Source organism: Leuciscus leuciscus (genome assembly GCF_965113295.1).
Source record: "Leuciscus leuciscus genome assembly, chromosome: 1".
Lineage (NCBI taxonomy): Eukaryota > Metazoa > Chordata > Actinopteri > Cypriniformes > Leuciscidae > Leuciscus > Leuciscus leuciscus.
Window position 1 is genome coordinate 56,493,365 of NC_138725.1, and position 27,028 is coordinate 56,520,392.

The following is a 27,028-nucleotide window of genomic DNA, read 5'->3' on the forward strand; positions in this document are numbered from 1 at the left end:
CCAAAACACTCATACCCCATTTAGTCACAAAAAAAGGAGGAGGGAATTAAGAGTCACAAAGAGTGTAAATAACTACCAGTGACTGACTGATTACTGCAAACAGACACCTAGAAAGAAAGATTTCATATGTAGGTCTGTTTCCCTGCTGCGGTTGCATCGATATTAGTAGGAGTGAAGGGAAAAAGGAGGGGCCTTTACATTGCTGTGTAGTTTTGCTTTGCTTTGGAGCACATTGGGCAACATTTCTTGCAAAGTAATAGGATAGGTAGGCAAGGTATAGGAATTCAAAACAGGAGTGGCTGAGAAACTGTTGTAAACTGTAGCAGTGAGAGATACAAGGGGAAAAAAAGGAAAGATAAGGACAGTCATATACGCATTGAAGACAGGTGCTTGTGGGAGTTGCCGTGTTCTTGGATCAGATACACCAGGATATCTCAAATAAGGAGTTGAAGGAGCAAATAGTCCTGGTAAGTTTTTCTTTTAATTAAGGGTCCATCATTTATGGGAGAAACAGAGAAAAAGTAGATGGTTAATTTTTTTTATATATATATATTTTTTATATATATATATATATATATATATATATATATATATATATATACGCAATAGACACATACATAAAAATATGTATTTGACACTTTTGCTTTAGGTTCCACCGACCAGGCTTAAGGCTAGCCCCAGACTAAAATGCATGTTTGAGCTGTTTTAACTGAAAGCAATTTAAAATATAATATGTTGATATATAATTTAAAATATGTCAGTTCTATTGTTTTGTCTCAAGATGCACAACAGTTTTTTTTTAAAGGGCACATTTATAAAATCCTTGAACTAAGACCTAATCCTGGCTTAATTTAAGCCCTGTCTGTGAAACAAGGCCTGAATATAATAACATTTATTTAATGTTATTATTGTGTAATATTCACATTTTGAATGAACAAATTAAAATAAAACTTTCCTTCAAAGTTCAGATCAGTTCATCTTTCCATTTCCCGTGGGAATCATGGCGAGCTACCTGTACTACCTGCTGCCGGCGGTAGGGGGCTACGCTCTCACGTCACTGTACTTTCTGAAGAACCCTCATATTCTGCACAGGAAGAAGCAGACCGCCTTCTACTGCACCCACATCTCTCATAGGGGAGGTACAGTACCTGATCTGAGTCAGTAACCACCTCGTGGCCTTGGGATACTTACCTTCGCGTTTAAGATTTAAGCCACATTAAACCTAATTAATTGTAAAAATGCTGCAATTGACTAATTACATTTTCGTTCAATTGAACCAAAATTGTTGCTCTATGCACGTCACAGCCAAATTCCTTCAAGGATAGATGGCATATCATACAGCGTCAAAAGTTATAAACTTCTGTTAGAGAAATCTTGTGACTAGCCTATTTCATAAAACTGTCAGTGAAAGGCATTAGATAATTCTGTGTTTGTGACAGCGTTTGTGAATGTTTTCCTCATGGGGTTTGTATATAAAGTGCTAGTTAATATGTGACTGAGTGAGTGATTAACTCTTTGAGGAATTTTTATGTTTGTATGTGTATGAGAGTCGGTCCACAGTTTCTGACCTCCTGTTTGCTCTCTGTCCTCAGGCTGTGGTGAAAGGATTGAGAACACTATGGAGGCCTTTACACAGTGAGTGGGAAGCATATGCCTCGAAGCTTTCGGACTGAACAGTAGATCAGTATCAGCTTCTTTTAAGTCCTTATGTATGTAACTGGTCAGTCCTTCTAATGCTTGTCTTTTCACAATCCTTTTGTGCCTGCTACAGACTGTGTGATTTCTGCAACCATATAAGATCATTACAAATCACACTGTATGACATTGATCTAATGGTGCGCCACAATGTCGGAAATACGAGTGGGAAGCTCGGGATTTCCAATCTTTCCGAGTTGGGGCGTGTTAGTAAGAAACATGGTGGAATACCACCATACTTTAAAGTATATTATGCAGTGATATTGTCAGGCTTTTCTATTTACAGCTAAATAAGCTAATTGCCTGCACAGCTGATATAAACAATGTAATGACTAGTAATTTCCTACTACTACATTCTGAAAAAACAGAGATTCTAATTATTGGACAAAAAACTTCCTCACGTAATAACCGAATACTGTCTAACACTTGATGGCTGCTCTGTTAAAGCAACACTAAGGACATTTTTTTACCTTAAAATAATGTTTCCAAAATCGTATCAGTGGTTCGTCAAGTCGTAACAGGGTGAAAGGCACTTCTGGATTTGCTTTGCGGTCTTTTATCTGATATAACCACTCTATGCAAGTTTGCCAAACCGGGTCGCATTTCTGTAGTTCGAATGAGACATAAGAAAACTACAAATTTGACTTGCTTTACGTCAAGCGTTACAAAGAGTCATTATTTAGTTTTTCTTTGTTTCTGATGTCGCAATACATCATACTTTCATGAAATCATGCAACATACTTGTCTGTGGACATCGTTCATTCCAAAGCCGGTGCTGGATAAACAGCGAGCGCGTGCGTGCGACAGTTGCTGCAGGCGGTGAAATGATTTACGATTATTTAATCTTAAATAAAATGCTATTGCATTATTGTTTTTTGTTTATTTATTTAATTAAAACAGAAGTAACAGAGGCACATATCAGCTTAGATAGGAGGGCCTTCGATTATCAAATCTTGGATAAAAGGATGGGCCTTGGAGCCTAAATGTGTGAGATCAACTGGTCTAAATTCATATGATTCATCTGCCCTGACTGTTGATTAAAATTCCTCTCTGTTTGCCTCTCAGTGCTGTTGAAGTGGGCACAGAGATGCTGGAGTTGGACTGTCACTTGACTAAAGATGGTCATGTGATTGTGTCACATGATGAGAACCTCCTGAGGCAGACTGGGCAAGATGTCACTGTCTCCTCCTTAAACCTGAAGGTCAGAGGTCAACATTAACATTTTCTCCTGAAATGCTTTTACAAATAATTCTCTTATTGCACTCTGTCATGAATGGGGGGGAAATGCGGTTTCCATGTTGACCTACACAACAGTACTTTTACAGTTACAGTTACAGTTACAGCAAGGATGCATTGAATTACTCAAAAGTGACATTAAATACATTTATAATGTTACAAAAGATTTCTATTGCAAATATATATATATTTTTTTTTTATCATCAAAGAATCATGAAAACAATGAATCATGGTTTCCACAAAAATATTAAGCAATACAACTGTTTTCAACTGATAAAATAAGAAATATTTCTTAAGCAGGAAATCAGCGTATTAGCTGAAGGATCATATGACACTGAATATTTGTTAGTTGAAAATTCAGCTTTGACATCACAGGAATAAATTACATTTTAAAATATATTCAAAATTCTTTAAACCAATAATATTTTACAATATTACTATTTTACTGTATTTTTGATCAATCAATGCAGCCTTGTGAGAATAAAATACTTCTTTCAAAAACATTAAAAATCATTTAGAAATTGTGAACGATAGTGTATTGTTACACGTTCTCTGCTTTGCAGTACTTGTGTTTCTGTTTTTTTTGGACTTTTAGTTTGTATTCTGCCCGGTTCTTTTCTTGTTTCCTGTTCCTGCTTGTAGTCATTTTGTAGTTTTCTTGTTGATTAGTTGATTGTTCCAAGGTGTGTCTTGTTTGCCAATTACCCCTTGTGTATGTAAACCCCAGTGTTTCCTGTGTTCTTGGTTGGGTCTTGTCCAGTGTTGGATGTGTTTTTGGTGTCCTCAGTTCTGCTCCTTGTGGTTCCTGGTTTCTGCTCCTTGTGGTTCCTGGTTTCTGCTCCTTGTGGTTCCTGGTTTCTGCTCCTTGTGGTTCCTGGTTTCTGCTCCTTGTGCTTTGTTGTTTGTTTAATAAACTGCATTTGGATCCTACCCTCCTTCGTCTCTGAGTTCTCACCAGTGTTACATGTATAAACTTTACTTTTTGGTTAAAATGTTTTCCGTTTGCATATTTCTTTTCAGGAGTTGCCACCTTATAAAGAGACAGTCGAGGTCACCTTCAATACAGGTTTGTGTTTTTTAGCAATGAAATTGGCAACATATATTAATGTATTTATTAATGCATAATGATTATACTATTATTAATTCCCCTTGTACAGGCCACTTCAGCACTGGATCTGATAGAAACTTTGCATTATTAGAGGATGTTTTCTGCAAATTTCCTCATACAGCTGTGAACATCGAAGTGAAAGAAAATAACCTCATGCTGATTGAGAAGGCAAGATCATCATTATCGACTTGCACTTCAATACCTGAGGCACATTATGGCCCCTAATATTTTTCTTTCCTAACCATATTTAAGTACATCTATTTACTAAGCCTCCCTATTTTCTTTAACATTTCTTTAACGTCAATAACATTAGGTTTTATACACTGTCTCTTTCAGATTTCTGATCTTGTGAAAAAATACAACAGAGAAGGCATCTCAGTTTGGGCCTCTGTTGACTCCTCCATCATGAGAAATTGTCGCATAACAGTGCGTGTGCATTTATGTCCCACTCTGCCGGTTTTGTTTCAGTAATAAATAGTTTTCATACTTTGCTACTTAACTACTGTACATCTTTGTCTCCTTTTTTGTCAATGGCAGAACTCCTCTATGCCCTACATGTTCACTGTAAATCGAGGTTTACTGCTGCTCCTGCTGTACTATACCGGTCTTCTGCCATTTGTTCCCCTAGGAGAAAGTTTCCTGCAGTTCTACTTGCCACAAATCTTCAACAGGTCTGTATACACTAACAATTTCCATACTATGTGTGCTTGGTACTCACACAGATGCAAATTCACTGAGCTCTTTCCTACAGAAAATATATACCTGATATGTGGATTTTGAGAAGCAGTCTGGTCATCTTTTTAATTGAAAGGTAACATCTTAGTAGTGGTGTCAAAATAAACCTACAAATTAAATTTTGTTTGAAATGATTTTGTGTTCTACATATTTTTGTGACAGACTGACATTGAGAAATGGGATGTTCAAGCACCTCAGAGACCGAGGAATTCAGGTTTGTGGCCATGATATATCATGTCCTGTTTTGTAATATTAAGAAACCACATAGTGTATTGAGTAACTTGTGTTTTCGGTGAGAAACTGTCTGGTTGCATAAACTGCTTAGACTAGTCTTACAAGCTAGTCATCTTTTTTTTTTAAAGAAAAAAAAGACTGTCTTAACAGTGGCTGAGTTTATGCAATTTGCCACTGGTCTCAAATTGTGAGTACACTACCTACATGCTTCAAAATGAAAAAAACAGTATGTTTTTCTTTGTTTTTCTGTAGATTCATCTCTTTGTTTGCAATGAGGAACAGGATATTGAGGCTGCATTTGCCGCAGGAGCAACTGGAGTCATGTCTGACTATCCCACCCTGTTATCAAACTATATTACGTGCAAACAAGCCACATGATCAAATGCACTGAGTGTACCTTTGTCTAGACAAACAAATGCAGCAAGACAAGTTTATTTTAATGCCACTATTATATTATCAACACTGGCCATAAAGGAGAGTGTACAGATGAAACTTGGTTCAGGGAATCTTTTTGGGACAATTTGTGTGACTATGAACACATAAAATAAATGGAACTCATATTCTACGGTTGAACTGTTTAAGGGTGATTTCTTTGGTCCTTACATTATTATTCCACCATGTCAATTGCATGTTTATTATGGTTTTTAGTCAGTCAGTCAGTCAGTCAGTTAGTTAGCGCCTCCCTGCCCATGTTTGCAAACAAACGTTATTCGACTTTTGTGAGAGACCGTGCAAAGTCCATCCAGCTGTGACAACAACAGAATCAGTCGACATCAAAGCCTGCCCTGTCTTTTATCAAATGTAAAATCTTATTTACATCCAAAAATACATTCGTTTTTGGAGAAACATTTTATGTCATACAAAACGTCGGCCGAGGTTCATGCATGCTATTTTCAAATCGTCTACGTGACTCATTAATTATCGAACAACCAGGGGACACAAAAATCGCCACTTCCAAAAAAAGCGATAAGATTAAGATAACCAAAACACGAGGACTTTGTTGTTTTGACTGGTTGAAACGTTAACGCAACTGTATAGTTCAGGTGACTTCAAACGCACGGGAAGAGCGCATCTGATTGGCTGACCTATATTCGGGACGTCTCTTTCTGGATTTTGATTGGTCGACGGCGGTTTGTTTTGCGCCATATGACGTATAAGACACTTCCTCAAAAAATACAGTAAACAAATCTACGGATTATATTCGGCTGCGACATATTCTGCACGGTGGCTTGTTTGAGTTTTGGAAATTACGAAGCTTTCAGTTAATACCACACGGTTTGCCCATTAGAGCAGGTCGACAGGAGGGACACAAAGGAGGGAATTGTAGGAAAAGCGCAGCGTGCCGCACGGTTGTTTGGTTGAGTGCGCTCAAAGTGAGCTCAGTGAATGCTCAGGCTTCATGTCGTTGAGTTGAGCACGCTTCTCTTCTGGTGACAATACTGCGAACAGCGTTTGTCTTGAAGAAATCATTCATATATAGGTGGGTCCTTTTTTATTGTTGCGTAGCATTTCAAATGGAGCGAGCATGTTAGAAAGGTTCTAATGTAAAACGGCTCCACTCATGGGTTGAGAACCTGAATAATATGCTGAAATTATGAAGCGACTATATTACTTGAATTATGTTTATGAGGTTAGTTTGAAACGTTAATTTAGCGGGCATCTATCCGCGCGAGTTAGTGAGATTTCCCAGTAATGATTGGAAGTCCGAATTAATTCCATGTTTCGGTTCTTTCGAACAGTTCGTTTCAAAAAACGATTCGGTTCTTTTAAGTGTGTCGTTATTATGCAATAGAGTTGTCCCCCATCCCGACGCGTCTTTCCCCAGCTTCTTTTAAATTTGGCCTTTATATTATGTTATTTTAATTTCGTGTCTTTGGATATTATTTTTATTATTATTATTATTATTATTTCAGTGGTGATTCATCTAATCCAATGTTATTTAGTACCTAATTAATTTACATTTGCAATGTGAATGGTAATTTTAAATTTAATTGAGTTAAATTTGAATTTACGTTTTAATAAGAGTGTTGGCACATTTTAGTATGGATTGACACAGAGTGAAGTGAATTAGTTTACAGTAAGTTTTATTTGTAATATTGTTGCGATTTGCAAAATTAATTTTTGCCCCATCAGTCAAATTCTGTGCTCACTGCAAATTCACTGAATATTAACATATTTTCTTTTTTTTCCTTTTTTTTTTTCGAATCGGTTTTGCACACCGGTTCAACCAAATCGTTGAAAGCACCCGACTCATATGAACGATTCGTTCGCGACTCGTGCATCGTTATTTTCCAGCTGCATTGTGGGCCAAGCTGTAGCACCTAAGTCCATAAAAACCGAAACTAAAATCGTAAGCATATCTGTGGATATTTAGTAACTTTGTAAAGATTTTATAACACAAAATTGTATCTAAACCTGTATTATTACTGCATGCCATAGTTATCCATTGCCTCTCACTCCTGTTTACCCTCGTGCCTGGCGGGCCATATATGGGGTAACTACAGTGTGGGCAGCCAAGCAAAGTAGGTCATGTGGATGTTTCCTTTTTCCTGGTATATCTCTGAATAAGGATATGAGATGATATTAAAATGCTTTTCAATTGCCTAAACAAAAAAAAATGCTGTAAATGTCACATCCATCATGCATAAAAAATCAATCTCAGAGCATTTAGTCTGCTTTGATGTTCACAACATTACTGGTTTATGTCAATGCCATGCTTCCTAACTACGCAAGACTATTTGGCAACCTCGCCCTGAAATGTTTTGGCAGTCAAAGCTGTTTTGTAGCATTTGCCTTCGAGTTTTCGTGGTTAGATTCAGATGAGAAGGGCCAGCAGGATTTTTGATCCTTGCCGGTATGATCTGACATTGTTTTTGTTTGTGTGTGTTTTTCAAAGACATGGTGAAGCAGACCAAGGCCAAAACTTTCCAGGCCTACCTGGACTCCTGTCACCGTCGCTACAGCTGCGTCCACTGCCGTGCACACCTGGCTAACCATGATGACCTCATATCAAAGGTGAGAGTTACTTTGTGTGACTTTTGTGGCACATTTACTGCTAGATTTGTGAATTGTGATGCTGTTTGCGTTAGACTCGCATGTTTGTGTATTTTCAGTCATTTCAAGGCAGTCAAGGACGTGCCTACCTGTTCAATTCTGTGTGAGTATCACTTCTGGAAAAAATTTAAATCTCAGAAATTAGATCACATCTTGATATAGGAAATATTTTGTTTAACTGCCATTTTGTGATTTCAGGGTGAACGTGGGTTGTGGTCCAGCAGAGGAAAGGCTGCTGCTGACCGGTCTTCATGCTGTGGCTGATATTTACTGTGAGAATTGCCATACCACATTGGGCTGGAAATATGTAAGTATGTATTATGTTTTAGAGAAAATGAAGTAGGACACATGCCTAAATTACTTATCATTACTCTACAGTCTGATCACAATTTCTGTTTTTGTGCTCTTTCTCCCTTCCTCTACAGGAGCAGGCATTTGAGTTAAGTCAGAAGTACAAGGAGGGGAAGTTTATTATTGAATTATCTCACATGATTAAGGATAATGGCTGGGACTGAAGCCTTCAGCCTTTGCTTTAACTTGCTGTCACCACTTGCAATGACATGAGATATGCTTTCTTTTATATATAACTTGGGTGATGATTTGGTTTGTGTGTGTTTTATGTGTTTGGAGGTGTGCTTGTGTGCAAGGCAGGCTTAGGAGAAACTGTGCTAAAATTCTTAATCAACCACTTAAATTCAGTTTCAAAAAATTCTTGCTTTTTGTTGGGATTTTGACATAAGCCCTCAAATTCTCCCTATTAAGTGCAATTCATGAGGTTTAAGCAAAGTGTGATCAAAATGCCAAGATCCAATGACTTTTTATTCAATTAATTTTTACTTTAAAGAACGAGGTCTTTGTGAACGAGGTAGTGTGAGTGAAATTATTTTACTGTGTGTGTGGCTTAGAGAGGATTATGTGCAATATACGTGTGTGTGTGTGTGTGTGTGTGTGTGTGTGTGAGAGAGAGTTTGCATAAAGGATGATTCATGCCTCCAAATTCAGTCATTTCGGTTGAATTCATCTTTTAATTTACCAAGTCACTGAGGAATCCCAACAAATGAACATCTGCTCATAAATGTGTTTGTGTGAGCTAGCTTCAGGCTTATTGGCTGTAGAATAGAGATGGTCCACAGTTGACTGATATTCTTTAGACACTTCACTTACAGCTTATAAAATGTAATTCATCTTTATGTTCATCTTGTTTCGTGCATTTTTGTCAATGAGAATATTGTAAGTATAATCTAACATTTGAGGAGCATGTACAGAGACATTGATCTGATCATGCTAGAGCAGACATGCCATGTAAATGTGTTTATGATTGTGTAGCAAAGTATTTCTTTGAATGCTAAACCATTAATGTATATTATATTAACCTGAATTCTTTACATTAAAGTATGGGGTAAATGAAAACTTTTCTCGTGTTTTTTAAACTTTATTATTTTTCACCTCCATTGAAATTAGGTTAGGAGATTTTATCATTTTTAACATTACAGGGCATTAAAAGTAGTGTGCAGTGATCACAAGTATGATGGACCTTTTACAATGGAACATTTTTACTCGCATATTTACACACAAATATATAAATAATATATGTATGTATGTATATATATATAATTAACATGGCACCTTCATACAACAGTTGTAATAAAATAAGTTTCTCAACTTATTTAATGGCATTCTTCACAAGCTTCTAAGTAGAAAGGGCACAACTCCTAAATGATTAATCGTTACATAATGGTCTACAGACGACGTGATTAATAAATAAGTCAAGGGCGGAAACAAGAATTCGCCTTTTGTCAGAAACAGCGCGAGCGAATCAGCGAAACGGAATAAAGACTACAACCTCCATAATGCTCTGCGAAAACCGGTGAGTCGCGGTGACGTGGCCATAGTTACCCAGCAGACCGGGGCGATTTGAACTTCATTTGGATGTGAGTAAAATTTTATGTCGTTTCTTACATTTCATACAATTTTACTTGTCAGTTTTATTTTGTACACGCTAAAACACCGCTGCTTTATTACAGCCCATAATTGTACATCATTATGTCCGGGAAAATCAAAAGCAGGAGTGCTGCAAATGCCGATTCCATATCTGGCAGTGTGTCCTGCGACGAGCGCATCTTACGGGACTGCCATCAGATGTACATCGAACCGGATAGTGGTTAGAGAAAAAAAACATCCCTTTATAAACGACTACATTCTCATTCATTTATTTGGTTTAGTAAGGTGTTCAGAAAGTCTCCAGGCGTGGATGGGAGGTGCTAACGGTAGCCGGATAGCTAAAACGCCTGTTGGTTTGGCATTTATTCACTTTAGTGTGCCAAAAAAAAAATGTCATCTGTTTGCATTCATTACCCTGTAATCCAATAAAGTTTTCTTCTGACATTTAAATGTTAGTTTACCCAAAAATGAAACTGTCACTTATTCAGTCTCTGAACCTGGATTCAAAATAAATGACACTTACTTTTCCAGTCCAGTTTGTCTAACCACTAGTTCCCTTGTCCTGTTAGGACTCATAGCAATCGCTCAAACTGTTGGAGTGACCTTGCTGCCTCCCCGAAAAAAGATAACTGTGATGTTGATGGGGAACCACTCAGCTGGAAAGAGTAGCTTTATCAATTGGTAGGCTAATATACATGTATATTGTATAATTACAGCCATGTACTCAGATTAGTGTGTGTGTGAGACTGAGAAATCCTCACAAGCAGTAACCCATGTTTTTATTGCTTTTGCAGGTATGTGGAGGAGCATATACAAAGGACAGGGGTCGCTATAGAGACACAGGGATTCAGCTTTGTTACCAGTGGGCGAAAGAGGGAGTCGCTCACTGTATGTTTGATCCTCTCATAAATTTTTCATGAAAGTTGTGTGTGGTGTGAAAATGGCACCACTGATATAAATGTATTTCACCTTTTATTGTATAACAACTGTTGTTTGGTTTTAGGGAAATGCAACACTCCATCTCTATCCACACTTCAAACCACTGCAAGACTTTAAAGGTTTGTTGTTGAGTTTTGGAAAGTGTATTAAAAGCAGGGCTAAACACATTTAGGTTTACATTGCAAATGTGCATGAATTTCTGTCTAAAATGCAACTTTCTCTCAATTTCAGGGTTGTCAGAATACCTCGGCACTGAGATTTGCACTTCACGACAGAAACGTTTCAGCTTGGTGACGTTTGTTGATAGTCCTGGTCTGGTGGATGGAGATATGAAGTACCCCTTTGATGTGGACCAAGCTATTCTGTGGCTCGGTGTGTGTTTAGGAGTTGACATTGTTTTAATGTTTTTTTATTTATTGCATGTCTATATGTTTAGCATTCTAAATGTATGTTTATGATCCTAATATATGTCTCTGTATTATGATTCTACCTGTCTACATCAGGTGAGCTCTGTGACCTGATCCTGGTCTTCTTTGATCCAATGGGACAGGCTTTATGCAAGCGCACACTCAGCATTGTAGAGAAACTGAATGAGAAGCAAGGGGACCGTCTCCGTTTTTATCTCAGCAAAGCTGATGAGGCTGGAGGAGAGTCTGATCGACAAGTAAACTGCTCTTATACACACTCGTCTTCACTGTTATGTTTTATTTTGCATGTACACTACCGTTCAAAGCCATTCTCTTCTGTTCACCAATGCTCATATATTTTTTTGAATGTATTTTAAAATATTAATACATTTTAAAAATAAACAATTTATTCCTGTGACGGCAAAGCTGAAAATCTGATTCTAGTCTAGACACTGAATAAACAGTGTTTATTTGAAATAGAAATATTTTGTAGAATTATAAATGTATTTCCATCAATTTAAAAGGTCCTTACTAAATAAGCTAATTTAATATTTTTTTTTTTTATTCTTACTGACAGCAAACTTTTAAAAGGTAGTACATGTGACCGTTTTAAGGAAAATAGTTTTTGTTTGACTGCTTGCTAATGGCACACTGATGGCTGTGTTATTGGTTATTTCAGAGAGTTATGATGCAGATTGTGCAGGAGCTTTGCAAGCGTCCAGGACTTAACAAGTGTGGCTTTGACATGCCCACAATCTACGTTCCCAACCCTAACAAGGTATAAATATTTCAGCTCCTCGCCGTTTTATGCGGCAACCGCTTATTTTGTAATATTAATGTATCTTTCCTCACTGTCTCCATCATCAGCCCAGCCGATGTGTCAATCAGATTGAGGAGGTGTGTCGGACTATAGAAAAGACCATAAATCAGACTGTGCAGAACACGCTTAACTCGTTGGAGAAGGACTGTAACCTCATCACTGAGGCCATCACTGAGACACTTGATAATGACAGGTAGTGCATTCTTAGATGGGCATTTGCCTATACAATTGCAAATGCCTGCTATTACAGTTGCAATTGTGTGTTTTACTCCCTAAAGGCAATGCAGTATAGAGAACCGTCGAGCACGTTTTAAGGGTTGCTTGTTGGGCATGCTGGGTTTCACTGTGCCCCTGCTGCTGCTCGTCGCCCTGGTGCTTGGCAGCCTCTCCAGAGAAATACTGGAGCTCATGCTGGGTGATAAAGGCACAGAGGCACTCTCACTATATGTGGTTAGTATGTATATGCATTCATGTGTACGTGTGTTTGTGATTCTCTGTAGATACTGATGTAAGTGTGGGTTTGTGTGTTCAGGCTCCTGCAGTGAAGGTGTTTGAGTCCCTGTCAGTGGAAGTGCAGCTGTACAGTTGTGCTGGACTGGTTCTGTTGTCCTTCATCTTTCTCCTCCTTGCACGCTTCTCTTTCAGGTGAAAAAAGCAGATTATAAACTTAAGCCCTATTCGGATGGTAATTGTTTCTCATGTGAATGTCTGGAAAAATAAATTTGCATGGCACCTCAGTGATAAGCCACGCATTTGGATGGTGATTTATTCACGGTGGAGGAGCGAGTTTTGTGATACTACAAACCCGGGAACGCACTTCTTACGTGGTCCGTCGCATGATTGTCTGCTGTAAATAGAATGCCATTTGTTTCTAATAATATGAATAAATTCATATTTAATGAAATAATAGAAAAATTATATTCTATAAAATCTCCCGTTTAAAAATAGGAAGATAGACATGCTGAAATGGTTCTGTCTTGCATTTTTATCTCAAAATGATGGAAATCATTTTAAAAATATGGAAATTAACGGAAATAATAGCGTAGTTATTTTTAATGTAGCCTAGGTCTATATAATTGTATATAATACATTTTATTGCTGTAACGGCCCATTTCAAATGTTTGTGCTTTTTAAAAAAAAAATTTTTTCTTTCTCCTTTCACTGAGGTGGAGCGGTGATGAAATATTGTTCTTGTAAATAATTCCCAACATTTCAGTAATAGAAGTATACATATTTAGAATGCATACAAATTACAGTGAAGCGCAACAGATATCGTACGGTGCTCCGCAGTGGTCAAAACCACTCTTTACCTCTTGTAAACTCAGAGATGTAGATTCGGACAGCAATTCAATTACCACACGACCTTGGTGTTTGCCAAGAAACAGTAGGTAATTCGGCCGGGGATGTTTACGCGGCTGGTGGGAGAAAAACACTGACATTCTGGATTCGGACGGCAATAAAATCACTGACTAGCCCCTGTAAATGTTGAAAATACCTTATGTCCTCATGAGAAACAATTACCACCCAAATAGGGTTTTATACATGCAGACACTTGTAGTTTAAAGGGATAAATTGCAATTTACTCACCCTCATTCTTAAGTTTGTCTTTTTCTGTGGTGCACATAATAATGAGATATTTACCAGAATGTTTACAGTCAAGCTCCAAAAATGTTTTCAGTTTTATTATTACTTAGTATTTTAGAGCTGCAGCAGAGGGAAAGATTAGTGAATAATTTTCAAATTTCCTCCTAGCTATTCATATATATATATATATATATATATATATTTATATAAATTTATATTTAAATATGCAATTGTCTGAAGAAGGGGGAAGGACTAATTTTGTGAGTCTTGGAATATTGTGCAGAGGTTTTGTGGGCTTATATAATAATAATAAATATATTTTTAAAGGCCTGCTGCAGAATGGAAGTTTAGTGAATTTTGTTGGGGTAAAAAAAAAAAATCTAGCTATTTATATATTTATTTAATTACCTGCAGCAGAGGGAAATATTAGTGAATAATTCATGTCTAATGCATGCCTCTATACTATGCATGCCATGTACTTTTATTGTGTCTGTGTTCTTTTTCTCTTCATTGTACTTTTAGGACTAAACCAACACTCTCTGGGAAACAAAAGAGACAGCTTCAGGAAAAACTGGAGTATGTCCAGGAGGTGGTCAAGACCAAAAAGGTATAGTGTGCATTTGTATTGTTGACGCATCTAAAGACGGCTACAGTGATGACTGACTCATCTAATGATTTCCCTGTGTGTTTTTGCAGAAAAATCTTTATGAGGAGTACCTGCGTCAGAGTGTGGGTGATCAGGACATGAACTGAGAGGGATTCTACACTTCAAGGATCTTGATGGGAAGAACACAGCACCCAGCAGTACCACTAAACTGCATCTAATCATTCCTCTAATGTAGTTGACATGGATAAGATATTTTATGGGCGCTTAGTTACACGTTACTGCTCCTGTAAGCTCTGTCTTCCAGCATTAAATAATGATGGAGCTGTGGACAAATACTATGTTTTATTTTTTATCTCAATGCAATACAATTGTACTGTAAAGGTTAATTGGAGGGCCACATTATGAGATTGGACCTAATGCTCTGAAATATCCTATTGTTGTGTATTAGCATTTTTAAAGTCATCCTCCTCTTCTGCCTTGTACCTAAAATACTCCGTATTGTATGGTAAATTACCACAATGACCGAAGAATGAGGAGCCCTTCATATATGGCATGAGATTCTAATGATTCTTGGTATTTATTCACATCATTATACATTTTAATAGAAATATTGAAGCTGGCCTTTGCATACCATGGTTTCCTACATTTGTATGTCAACTTATTGCTGTTGTGATAATAAAATATAATAAATGTATGTTTATTGTTTTTAATTGGCATTCAGGAACTTTCAAAGCAAGAACTTGAAAGATTCCTAACTAGGTCAAAGTCAACATCCAAATCCTCCCTGGAATCTGTTGCATTAGTGTGACAAATCATATTTCAGATTTTTTGTTTTGCTGTAATTTGTACATTTGAGATATTATGAAATCAGAATCTAATGTTAAAAAACAAAATCATGTGACCATTATTGTCCTCTATGTATATTGAGTCTGTAATCGACAACCGGCGTCTACAAAAAGTGTTTTTGTATTCTTTTTTCACTCGTTTTTGTCATTGAATTGACAAAACAATGCGTTAAAAAACAATAACATTAAACGTCATGACTTTGCATATATTTTCAACGAAGACCGCATGGGATCTCTTGGATCGTCCACATCCTCTCTGGATCCGACTCATAATCTAGTGAGCTGCCTACCTAGACAGCATCACAGGCGCGCGCCCTCAGTCTTCGGACGCCTATGAGGCCCAAAAGCGCGGTTTGTGTAACATTAGCTCAGCTCACAAGATTTAAACCCGTATTCGCGCGTGTGTGTGTGTGTGTGTGTCTGACTGGCTCTAGGGAGGATGGTTAGGTAACATCCGCAGGATTGAACCGGGGAAAGTTGTTTCCTGAACTCTTGGTGCAGTTTGTTGAAGCCCGGCCCTGCTGCACTTCACACAGGAAAAGGAAGACGGATGCAGACGAATGGAAAAATATCGAAACGAAACGAAAATATCGAGACAAATGACTTGAGACCATGGAAGTGTCGGACACACCAGCATCGCGCAGTGAGGATAATGATGGTATGAAGATATAAGTACATGTTAAATTACAGTGTGTCGATGTAAACAGTTATTCCGTGATTTGTTAGATTAACGCTGTCTTCGTGTGCTATCGGAAATTTCCTACTTTCCCACTTCTGAAGTCGTCATTACGAGCTCATCGCATTTAAATGTCGACTTGAGAGGGGAAAACTAGTATAATTTCGATAGCACGACAGCATAAATCCGTAAGTAATGACCATTTTGAGCTCGACCTGCAAACATATCCGATCATGTAATTTAGCTGACAAAGCTTAAATAAAGCGTACATACTCATATGGGTTTTACACAAATTGTGGACCGTTTTCTATTGATAAGAATAATAGCAGAAAAGCGGTGCAGCATAAATCAACAGGTGTATACGACTAGAGTCAATATAAGAATCTTTGCCATGTGTGTCAGGTTTAAATCTTGAATAGGCATTGGACAAATCAAATCAAGTACTTTTAGGGTTAATCTGCTTTTGGCAAAATCCATCTTGTTAATGAAGTAACTGTTGTTAGAGCTCTTTCATGTGTGTCACTTATCTGTCACGCACCTGTTTTTATATTATGCACCTGTTTTAAACGATTCTTTAAAAATAAGACGGAGGATAAGAAAGGGAACAAGGCTACTATTTAGAAGAGTTTTCAGAAGTCCTTCTGTGTATTGTTTCCATGCAGAACTACAGACACAGCTAATCGAGTGCCGAGCTCAGCTGGAACACTGGCAGGGTGTGGCGAAGATCTGTGAGCTGAGCAAACAGGAGGAGCTGCAGGATCTGCAAAAACAATGCGACCAGGAGATCCAGTCCTTGCAGGAGGCTCTGAGAGGTGAGGAGTGAGAGGGAGGGAGGGATTGCATTAGTATGGTCCACCTAAGGTGTAAAGCACAAGTCTGTTTGGGTATTGTTGATTGGTTAAGTGGAGCTTATGTATGTGTCAGAAATGCCACAGACTGGTTTTAAAGTCAGCATGAAATGGAAGTTGTGATAGTCTTTTCTACCCTATGGTGATAGGTATATATCCGAGTGAAGCGATTTCTCAAACAAGAAAAAATGTAGGCCAGGACTTGATTTTGTCCATCAGGAATTGATTGGATCATTGTGGTTTGCTTTTGGTACTGTAAGGCTGGAAGCTTACGCTGCTATTTATATAACCGATAATCGGAACAAAAGGCAGTTGAAAGATGACGTGTATAATTCAAAGATTTATCTGACTCCAATATAATTAATCTGACTCCATTAAAGTTGTTGTTATTCTTTAACCTCTTATTCTTTAAAGGTCTTTCTTAGAACTTAAAACGTAAGATTTAACCTGAACGTTTAGATAACGAAAGTTATAATCTCTTTAGCTTTCAACATCATCAGTGATAAAAGGAAAGATTCTCAAAGCCTTTAAAGCAGGCAAAGTTATTTATTAAATTACATGTTTAAATATACAGACAGTAGAATGGAACAACATACTGTATAGAAAACTTAGTTGTAACAAATAATGCACTGTTGTGGAGAAGAGGCCGTAAAAGCCTTTCTCCTAGTATGAGGTTACGCACCGGTGTGCCGGAGTGGCGGGGTTAAAGCCTTTCTCCTAGATCAACAGTTACCTTTCCTTCTTATACCCTGAGCAAAGCATTGTTAAACATGAGTGGAATACCAACACCGAAACCGACCGACAGGAAACCAAAAGATGAGGCAAATGGGTTGTGATCAAGAGGGGGAGAAGAACATTAACATATTCTCCTCAATGCATGTTTAACCAATAGTACCTAGATTGTACATTAGGATACTTTAATATCTCTATGAAGTTTATAGGCTGTCAGATGAGACCAAACATGACATAGTTACATATAAGAACACGCTATTAAATAAACAGTATGTTGTTGAAAGCATATGTCCTGTGAAGCAAATGGTACTACAGACGTGTCATTGAGGTGCAAATGACTGTCTCTCCCGACAGAACCATCCTGTGCCTGGAGTGTCCCAACAGTCCTCAATCAGCATAGTGATGAAATCCCTTGTACTAGATAGGCTGTGATGAGAAAGGCCATAGTGCCACGTGTAATTCACATGTATACCTTTAAAAGGATTTTTGAAGTTCTAGGGCAGTAAAGAGTTCTGCCCATATTTGCTCAGCCCTACACTGCAATCTCATGTGAGTGACAGGTTGTCACTCCTCGTCACTCCACTCCTTGACCTCACGCTAGCAAACATTGTCGAATGATTTGCAAATCAAAATGAATAGTTACTTTACAAAAACATTAGTATTTATTATAAATGATTTATCGAAGTAACTCTTGCAGCAACTGCTCTTCTCTGATGATGTTTGGGACACATGAGGGCGGGACAACCTGTCACTCACGTGACATCACAGCAATAGCAAACCACAATCATCCAATCAATTCGCCATGGACAAAATCAAGTCCTGGCCAACATTTTTTTTTTCTTGTCCGAGATTGCTTTTTTTTTAACTCGGATTTACATCATAGTACTAGAAAACGGCTTCTCTGACGAGAAAAATTGTAGGTTTTGTCCATTGGGAATTGATTGTATTGTTTTTGTCATTTGTTAGTTGCTGCAATCTCATGTGAGTGACAAGAGACTGGAAGACAGGGGTTATTGTCATGCACTCGCGTCGGTACACACGCCATCAAAGAAGAAATGTTGTTGCGACGGGGAGTTGATGTTTTTGATCAAAGATTAAGAACGCACGTGAATTTGAAAGAAAAAAAGATGATGTTCTCAGATAAATCATTTATAATAAACACAACAGTATACCATAAAAAAATAAGAATTGTCAGTTTTTGTTTTATGGTGTCATTAAAGATCATTATAGCGAGCCAGTCAGTATAACTGAAAAATGACTTAGGCCTAAATCACACAGAGCTGATATAATACATCAGAAAAGTCATTTGGACTACTTTTATGATATTTTTATGAAGTTACTTTAGTGTTTCACTGATAAATAACTGCATACAGGTTTGAAATAAGGGAGAGAAAATGATGAGAGAGTTCATTTTTTTTGAGTGAACTATTACTTTATTTTTTGGCCTTATTTTCTTGATGCATTTTTCTTGTTTTTACGCAGAATATCAAGTGCATAGATAACAAGCCCATTCACCACTAGTTGAGACTCTGCAATATTATTGCTGTAATTCATTAAAAAACAAACAAAGAAACAATTACGTACACGAAAGTAGTAAAATAAAATACTTGACAAACAAATAAAATTAGAACCGAATATTACATAACACATAATGTAAATATATACATTAAAAATAAAAAATTATGTCACACTTTAGATTAGGGTACAATTCTCTCTATTAACTAACTATTAACTATGATTTTTGCCTCAAACTCCTAATTACTGCTTATTAATAGTTAATAAGGTAGTTGTTAAGTTTAGGTATTGGGTAGGATTAAGGGATGTAGAATATTTTTATGCAAAATATGGAATTAATATGTGCTTTATAAGTACTAATAAACAGCCAATATCCAAGTAATATGTATACTACTGAACAACTAGTTAATAGTGATAATTGGACCCTAAACTAAAGTGCTACCAAAAATGTATTTCAATATATATATCAAAATATGTAAATAAAAGAGGTTTCTTAGCTTAACTGTCTATGGAGTCCGCCAGTACAGTATCCAAAAAGGAACACCATACCTTATCAATGGTCTTTAAGGAGCCTGTGAGTGAGAGTCAGATTTTCTTAAGCACCTCTTAAATGCACATATCAAGGGTAGGGTGTGTTTCCACTTTAAAATAATGAGATATCTAACTAATGCAATTGTAAAGGGTAGAGTCTTTTGCAGCAGTATCAGAATGACCTTATCTTTCATCAAAATGTGATATGAATCACTTTACTCTGCTGACGTATTTAAACCTGGATCTAAATCGGTCTCCATTCCTGTATGCAACACTTGCTTTTCACAATGCAGTTAACAACTGCATTCCTGTTGCTCAAACAGTGGAGTATGGAATTTAACTGATTCAAAATGTATAATATACCTTGAATGTAATGTAAGTCACTTTGGATAAAAGCATCTCCCAAAATGCATAAATGTAAATGCAATCGATACAATAAAATCTCACCCTAAATTTTTTGTTTGTTCGATAAGCCATCGCACAATTCAGAAGTCGGTTGCATTTTCCATTCCATTTGCTAACTTGAATGTCACGAAGTAGAATTTTACCCGAAGAACTGGAAGCGTAATACATAATTATAATTACTCAATGTAACTATACATAATTATAATTCATAATTACTCAATGACTGATTCCAGTTCCTTGACATCCAGTTCTTCTGTTATTTTCCCCCGTTAGAAACAGCTGCTCAGTATGAGGCCAGATTATCTGCTTTGCAGTCAGAGCGAGCACAGTGGAGGAGAGCCGTTCTGCCCCATGACACTAAGGTTAGTGTGTTTCTGTGTCCCTCCTCTTTTTCTTTTTTTCTCTCTCTTATCCAAGGACTCAGGCCAAGACACAAGCACTGGTGTTTTTTTTTGACATATGTCTCAAAAAGGAAACAAGTGTTTTTCCCCTGGTCATATTTATTGCTAACTTCTTTCACTTTCTTTTCTTTCTTTTCTAAATCATTGCTCACTTCTCATTGTGCATGTAGGGCAATAAGGCCACCTTAAAAAAGGGCAAGCTGGAGGGTACCTCTCCCAACAGTGAGGGACCACAGGGTGACTCCTCTCCCCCGCGAGGTTCTGACCATGAGGGCTCAGGGTCCGACTCTGATCCACTGGAGCTGTTGGGAGAGACGTCAGATACAGAGACAACAGGCTTTATGATGGACTACTTCCCCCAGCACTGTGACTCTGCCTCTATGTCTTCTTTCTCCCTGGACACTCCCTCCATGCCCCGACATCCACCTCCTCAAGAAGACACCGCCTCACTGGTGTCCACAGGAACGCTGGTGCCTGAAGCAATCTACCTGCCACCACCAGGACACAGGCTGGTCTCGCATGCTGACTGGGACAAATTGCAAGCACATGTCAGTATAATTCTAGTCTTTCAAGCAGGTTTTGTATTGCCATGGACAACTGGATCAGGAAATTTTAAAACTGCTGTTACCAGGCCTGGAAATTTTCAAAATACTAAAAAGTAATGGAACGTTTTCCTAGTTACACTTGGCTCTAAAATATTTGATTAATTAGAAATTGCTCTTCATGAGTGCAGCCCTTATCCAGTAAGTTGCGAACAGTTGAAATCATCATACCATTTAAAAAGTGTGGGACATTTCTAGCCTGTTGTTTGTGCGTTAGAGATCACTGATGTCAATGCATGATGCCCCCATCTCTCAACTTATTTGTTGAATATTTTGCCATGCCATTATAGCTTGTAGAGCTTCAAGAGGAGGTGACAGAGCTTCGAAAGCAGAAAGCTGATCTGGAGAGAGAACTGGATGTGCAAAGCACAGAGACACAAAAACAGGTACAGAAACTCTCACTTCCTGTCTTTCGCCACAGATCTTTTGGCATGGACAAATTAAAAAGCACAGATATGCAAAAAAATATTTTACCATCTCTTATGCCTGGAATACATTGCACTTATGGACTACCCTGGTAATCCAGAGTTCTCGCGAGAGCACAAGTTGAATTTGCTCAGCGAGTTACTCTGGTGTCGAGTAATGATGCTCATTAAATATGCCCCTCGATCTGAGCTGCACCAATCACATCGGGTTATCTGATATAGGCGGGCCAGAGGCGAGTTAAACAGATGACGACAGCGCTGTGACGTCAAAGTCATTAGTAAACATTGCAAGATGGCTATGGATGAATACCAGTAGTTTGAAACGGCTTTGGCCAATACAATGATCGAGTTAGACTTGGCTTTTTATCTAAAACAGGAACAGAAGACGCCACTCGAATCGTTCCTTTGCAAGAAGGACATTTTTGCTGTTTGGCCGACCAGATACAGGAAGAGTCTAATCTACCAGCTAGCTCGCTGGTAGCTAAGTGTATGGGGTTTATTGTTGTGATTGGTCATAGTGTTATCCAGTTGCGTGCAGTGAGATTTTCAAATGCATGCTTGGTGCCGCCCCTCGAGCTGGGCGATTTTCATTAGTGGACGCCAGACCATTAATCTTTTAGATTTAGGTCTGGATTTCCAGGCTATTTATGGACTGTAACTGTCTTAAATTCTGCCCTTTGTAAGATAAAGAAATGATCTGAAGCTTTATACAATCTACTATTGTTCAAAACTTTAAAGTTGGTAAGATTTAACTTTAGTCTATTATAAAGTGTAATTTATTCCTGTGATGCAAAGCTGAATTTTCAGCATCATTACTCCAGTCTTCAGTGTCACACAATCCTTTATAAATCACGATGATTTGTTGCTCAATTTCTTATTTCATGATAAAAACAGTTGTGCTGCTTAATATTTTTGTGGAAATAAAATATTTTTGATGCATAGAAAGTTCCAAACTTTTTAATGGATGTATATAATATTATATAATATAATGTGATATATTTTTCCAATGTGGTTTAATTTCTCTGAGCATACACCCTGATATAGCATGTCTGCAGATGATTACTTGCAAAACAAATTCTCATATATTGATATCTTTGTGTTTTTGTTTATTGCAGTTGTCATTACTTCAGTCTCAGGTGCAGACGTCTGAGGCCCTCCTTCAAGACCTACAGAAATCTTTTAGCCAGTCACAAAATGCTGTTCAGAGCAGATTGGTAAGTAGTAGGTTGACTCCATGAGCCCAAATCCTGATGAGATCACAAACTCTTTAAGAGTCTGCATGTATTTTTTTTTTACCTAGGCAGAGCTGTCTTACTCTCAGAAGAGAGTCTGTAATGAGCTCTCCAAGTTGAAAGGTGAAGACACTGATGTGGATGAAAATAGCCTTCCGCCCCACAGTCCAACACTAGAGGTAAGCGAGTGTGTACAGTATGTTTACAAGCGGATTTGACGAAAGGAAGACAGAGGTCTGGAAGAATTGAATGTTGTGTGTGTATTTGTGCTTATGAGTCTTTAGTCAGTGTATATCTCTACATAGGCAGCTCACTGTGAGGAGAGGCTTCGTATTGAAATAGTCAACCTACAGGAACAGCTGGAGACACGCACAGAGGAGAGCGGTCAGTCTATAATATATTACATTCACATTTATGCATTTGGCAGATGCTTTGATCCAAAGTGATTTACATTGCATTCAAGCTGTATAGTTTTGCACAATAAAACATTTGATTCATGTCTGCCAATTTGTTCTGTTTGTTGAAACTTTTGGATGTTTTCTCTGCATTGACGCATGTGTTCTCCTCCCTCCTCCTCTCCTCATCCTTCTTGTCACATCTGCTCCTCCAGAGATTTTAGAAGGCAAGTCACATATACTTTGACTTTTATTCAGTTCTAGTGTAGATCCTAGTTGTTATTTGAGGGTAGGTGTTGATATTTTAGTGTGCCCAGTGTCAGTTTGTGATTAAAATCTCTCTCCCTCAGTCAAGCTTGCCAGCCTAACAGTAGAGACGGACCGCATACAGATCCAAAGGGAAAAGGTAATTAAATAATTCCTTCAAGATATCTTTTGAACGTCAAATCCCATTTGTTTGTACTTCAGTGCCATTGTAACCGGTGTAGGATTTCTCTATAAGTTTAGGTCCTTTGCTTTTAGTCCAACTTGGCCTACCATTTCCAGTGATATCATCGATGTATTATTATTGTTGTTGTTGTTGTTGTATATAAAACGTATATAAAACATATATAAATATCTGTATAAATTCTAATTCTAAATATACCTTTTTTTTATTAACATGATCATCTCATTATTTAATCAGATTGCGAAGACTTAAGAAATGTTTACACAAAACTGGATTACGGAATAGAAAAATAATCCCATTCATCCCTTATAATTGTATGCACTCACAAAGTTAAACATGTACATAATACGGCCATGTGACAACCATTATTCCATCTGTGTGTGCAGCTGAAGGCTGAGCTGCAGGAGTGTCGCGTGGAGGTGCAGGGTCTGCGGGTGGCGCTTGCTCACCTTCAGAAAGAGAACAAATCTCACATCCAGGAGAAGGTAGGCCTGCATCTTGGTGTGTAAAGTGTGTAAAATATGATTGAGTTTTATTACATAGTAGTTTAGATCTCTCTGTATCTTTCAGGCGGTGTTACAGCAGCAGTGTTTAGAGTATCGCAGTCAGGTGATCAGTCTGCGCACTCAACTAGACACTAGTCAGACTGTGCAGAAGGATTTTGTGCATCTTTCACAGTCACTGCAGGTACTGGATCAGCATGAAGTTCTTACTCTTCTAACAATGCAGTCTCTGTTGACAATCAATTTTTGATGTATACATAAGGACGTGCTCTCACTACATCAGGGTTTCTCAAACTCGGTCCTGGAGGGCCACTGTCCTGCACAGTTTAGCTCCAACCCTGATCAAACACACCTAGCTGTGAGTTTCTAGTGATCCTGAACATAGACATGTATAGAAAGGCTAGATAGCTTACCGGCGCTGAGAGCCAATGGGACCCGACGACGTCACACGGCGGCCATCTTAGGACAGGACCGCTCGTCCAGTTATAACATTAAAGTCTATTGTGCATGTAGTGCTGAAATAACTATATTTTGCTCAATTTTCAACCGATTTTCAAACGGCTTGGTGTGTCATAAACGTCAGGGATGCGGCTATTTAACTGCATACTTGTGAAAAATTATAGCCACAAACGGCATCAGCACAAATCATAGCCACGTTAATAAGGTTTGTAATAAACCAAACCGTTTGTAAATCCGTCAAGAATTCAGCAAGTTACGAGCATTTTAGTTGGCGTATGTCACTCACCTTCCGTCCACAGCAGCAGGGAGCAGCAGCGCAGTCTCCTGACCTAAGATGGCCGCCAAGTGACGACACAGCTGACTCCGCCTTGAGCCATCTAGCCTTTCTATACATGTCTATGATCCTGAAGGCATTGATTAGCTTGCTCAGGTGTGTTTGATCAGGGTTGGAGCTAAACTGTGCAGGACAGTGGCCCTCCAGGACCGAGTTTGAGAAACCCTGCACTACATGATTTCTACTCTGATTTTGCTATTGCAGACAAAAATTTGAGGTCTGCAACTAAGACTTTAAGCATGAGCAGTTCAGCGATGCAATTTTTGACGTGTCACATGATATTTTGTTTGAATTTATTGCTACATTCTTGTAGTTTGAGCCATGCAACAGTAATGTATCTCATTCAGTGAGAGCATAAGGCAGGAGGGAGCCTGAAGAAAAAACTACTTTAAACAAAAATATTATTTAAATATGTATTTTATTATTGTGTTCTGTGTATGTCTGTTTAAAAAAAATCTTTGATTTAAAAATAAATGTAAAAAAAAAAGATAACCCAACATTCATATTAAATTACACATTGTGTAATATTTTTAAGATTAGAAAAAATTTGCCCTCAAACAAGTAAAAATTATTTTAAACAATAATGACCTTTTGTAGTTAATTAATTTTTGACATGAATGTCCTGCTGCATTTTTGTATTCTGACAGTCGTGTAGTGAGCTCACAAGTCTTGTATATATCCAGTTATATACTTTAGAACTGTGACAGTTTGAATTTTTTAGCTTGTTGATTTTGTATTAAAGTTTGCACTGTTTTTAAATAGTTTTTAATTTCCTCTCTCTGCATTCTCAGGTGAAATTAGAGCAGATTCGCCAAGCAGAATCATTAAACCAAGTCAAGCAGATCCTTGGGGAGGAAATTGAAGAAGTCACTGATTTACCTGCAGATGCCACATAAAACAATAAATATAAGAACAGTTGACATTCGGAAGACCAAAAGGAAGAGACTCTGTGGGCAAAGAGGTGGTCCTCAGAAAGGGCCAAGTTGAGGTGGGCTGCCTACATTAAAAGAAATGCATTGACATTGATCGAAGACCATTCCTGCACACATGGATTCACAATGCTTCTAATGATCTCAAAACATACCGGCTAAACATGATTCCTTATCAATCTGAACAAAATGGAATTGCTAATACTTGAATTTTGTGAAATTCTAATTACTGTCTGTACTAGACTTAATGCTACTGCAGTGTAAGTTGTATCTTGCTGGCCTAATTCTTCTTTCCTAATAGATACTGACAGACATAAATAGATAATTCATTATCAGCACCTGTCACCAGCAAAAATCAAAACCAAAAACATACTGGGGATGGAGACTGGGGTCAATTGTACATTATTATTTTTCCGCCCGTTATAATAAACTACTATAGATCAACCTGCCATATTTTGCTATAAAAAAAATAAATATATGTACCAAAGTAACAGTACCATTAATTAACATATATTGAGAAAGACTCATAATATCAATTATTATTACATGTGGCTTTAATTGCTGAATATTTTTGGTGCTAATCTATTTTATTAGCTGTGTAAAAATTGTTTAAAGTAGAAGTGGGTAATGAATACAACTGTTAGAAATGAGATGCATCATTTTTACTAAAATATTTTACTATTTAATATATATTTTAAGTGTAACTAGTTTTTGACTAGATATGAATCTAATGTTTTGTGAAATTACTAGTGAAATCATGCTTATTTGTGTGATTTGAAATCTTTTAGTTCATACATTTTTGATTCATAACTAGTGTTACAATTGTCCCCGGCCATGATGAAATCTTTTGAGTACCACCAGCAACAGTGTTAGCATATTCCTTCAGTTAACTTAAAACCAAAAGATAAAATATATCTTACTTTACAATAAATACATTAAAACTTTAAACAGCATAAGAAAATGTAACATGTAATATTTTTATACCTCAAATGATTTTTATGTGGAAACGTTCTCTCAACTTATTGTCCTCCGGCAGAGCGAAAACTCAGTATGTGCTCAAAAGGTGTCATCACTTAAATCTGCATATATTTTGTGTGTTACAGTTACCCCTCACTATACTATTATCTACCCTACAATAATGAGTTGTGCATTCAGTTTATGGCCAAAGTCATTTTACTGGAAAGAGACATCATTTCATTATGAAGTATCTGGTGCCTGAGCCAATGAGCAGTGGAAGATCAATGATATGTTAATGATATGTGATAAAACACTAAATCTGTTTGAATGGGGCTAATACATGTTAATGTAAATGTAGCACAATGTTAGTAACAAATCTGAATGCATTAAATATGAAAAATTAAGAATAAACTAAAAGACGGTATTGGACC

General features: G+C 37.5%; 4 protein-coding genes across 6 annotated transcripts; all 4 read left to right on the forward strand.

Moving 5' to 3' along the window:
* The first annotated feature begins 115 nt into the window (after positions 1–115).
* On the forward strand, positions 116–5,581 carry gdpd3a (glycerophosphodiester phosphodiesterase domain containing 3a). Of its 3 annotated transcripts, none has more exons than XM_082136886.1 (11): positions 116–467; positions 969–1,139; positions 1,593–1,635; positions 2,761–2,896; positions 3,952–3,997; positions 4,089–4,207; positions 4,376–4,465; positions 4,577–4,710; positions 4,791–4,850; positions 4,937–4,988; positions 5,261–5,581. In XM_082136886.1, the coding sequence occupies exons 2-11, from the start codon at positions 1,001–1,003 to the stop codon at positions 5,384–5,386; spliced, it is 945 nt and encodes a 314-aa protein (XP_081993012.1). In that variant the 5' UTR covers positions 116–467; positions 969–1,000; the 3' UTR covers positions 5,387–5,581. The 3 variants fall into 3 exon arrangements, with proteins under 3 accessions (XP_081993012.1, XP_081993011.1, XP_081993013.1); XM_082136885.1 differs by having other exon boundaries at positions 118–467; positions 964–1,139; XM_082136887.1 differs by lacking the exons at positions 116–467; positions 969–1,139 and adding an exon at positions 1,171–1,499.
* Positions 5,582–6,169: 588 nt separating this feature from the next.
* Positions 6,170–9,472, forward strand: ypel3 (yippee-like 3). The gene is made up of 5 exons (XM_082137045.1): positions 6,170–6,488; positions 7,905–8,023; positions 8,122–8,165; positions 8,261–8,369; positions 8,488–9,472. Exons 2-5 carry the CDS (start codon positions 7,907–7,909, stop codon positions 8,575–8,577), a joined length of 360 nt encoding a protein of 119 aa, XP_081993171.1. The 5' UTR covers positions 6,170–6,488; positions 7,905–7,906; the 3' UTR covers positions 8,578–9,472.
* Positions 9,473–9,861: 389 nt separating this feature from the next.
* LOC309474314 (uncharacterized protein) lies at positions 9,862–15,054 on the forward strand. Its single transcript, XM_082136774.1, has 13 exons — positions 9,862–9,993; positions 10,087–10,223; positions 10,573–10,684; positions 10,798–10,891; positions 11,007–11,061; positions 11,174–11,314; positions 11,446–11,606; positions 12,029–12,127; positions 12,217–12,362; positions 12,448–12,619; positions 12,702–12,814; positions 14,276–14,360; positions 14,450–15,054. Exons 2-13 carry the CDS (start codon positions 10,106–10,108, stop codon positions 14,504–14,506), a joined length of 1,353 nt encoding a protein of 450 aa, XP_081992900.1. The 5' UTR covers positions 9,862–9,993; positions 10,087–10,105; the 3' UTR covers positions 14,507–15,054.
* A 471-nt stretch (positions 15,055–15,525) lies between these two features.
* rabep2 (rabaptin, RAB GTPase binding effector protein 2) lies at positions 15,526–27,026 on the forward strand. The gene is made up of 13 exons (XM_082136762.1): positions 15,526–15,863; positions 16,544–16,693; positions 20,186–20,274; positions 20,484–20,861; positions 21,206–21,301; positions 22,456–22,554; positions 22,641–22,751; positions 22,878–22,956; positions 23,183–23,194; positions 23,318–23,373; positions 23,802–23,900; positions 23,986–24,102; positions 25,503–27,026. Exons 1-13 carry the CDS (start codon positions 15,818–15,820, stop codon positions 25,605–25,607), a joined length of 1,437 nt encoding a protein of 478 aa, XP_081992888.1. The 5' UTR covers positions 15,526–15,817; the 3' UTR covers positions 25,608–27,026.
* The last annotated feature ends 2 nt before the right edge of the window (positions 27,027–27,028 follow it).

What these genes read in the sequence shown, in the direction of transcription:
- rabep2 (XM_082136762.1), top strand. Translation starts at nt 15,818, where the DNA reads ATGGAAGTGTCGGACACACCAGCATCGCGCAGTGAGGATAATGATG. An exon ending in CCCACAGTCCAACACTAGAG is followed by an intron (nt 22,752 to 22,877) that starts GTAAGCGAGTGT and finishes ATCTCTACATAG; the next exon opens with GCAGCTCACTGTGAGGAGAG. An exon ending in ATCTTTCACAGTCACTGCAG is followed by an intron (nt 24,103 to 25,502) that starts GTACTGGATCAG and finishes CTGCATTCTCAG; the next exon opens with GTGAAATTAGAGCAGATTCG.
- ypel3 (XM_082137045.1), top strand. Translation starts at nt 7,907, where the DNA reads ATGGTGAAGCAGACCAAGGCCAAAACTTTCCAGGCCTACCTGGACTCC. An exon ending in ATGATGACCTCATATCAAAG is followed by an intron (nt 8,024 to 8,121) that starts GTGAGAGTTACT and finishes GTGTATTTTCAG; the next exon opens with TCATTTCAAGGCAGTCAAGG. An exon ending in GCCTACCTGTTCAATTCTGT is followed by an intron (nt 8,166 to 8,260) that starts GTGAGTATCACT and finishes TTGTGATTTCAG; the next exon opens with GGTGAACGTGGGTTGTGGTC.
- gdpd3a (XM_082136886.1), top strand. Translation starts at nt 1,001, where the DNA reads ATGGCGAGCTACCTGTACTACCTGCTGCCGGCGGTAGGGGGCTACGCT. An exon ending in ACCTCATGCTGATTGAGAAG is followed by an intron (nt 4,208 to 4,375) that starts GCAAGATCATCA and finishes TGTCTCTTTCAG; the next exon opens with ATTTCTGATCTTGTGAAAAA. An exon ending in GTCATCTTTTTAATTGAAAG is followed by an intron (nt 4,851 to 4,936) that starts GTAACATCTTAG and finishes TTTTTGTGACAG; the next exon opens with ACTGACATTGAGAAATGGGA.
- LOC309474314 (XM_082136774.1), top strand. Translation starts at nt 10,106, where the DNA reads ATGTCCGGGAAAATCAAAAGCAGGAGTGCTGCAAATGCCGATTCCATA. An exon ending in GAGACACTTGATAATGACAG is followed by an intron (nt 12,363 to 12,447) that starts GTAGTGCATTCT and finishes TACTCCCTAAAG; the next exon opens with GCAATGCAGTATAGAGAACC. An exon ending in AGGTGGTCAAGACCAAAAAG is followed by an intron (nt 14,361 to 14,449) that starts GTATAGTGTGCA and finishes GTGTTTTTGCAG; the next exon opens with AAAAATCTTTATGAGGAGTA.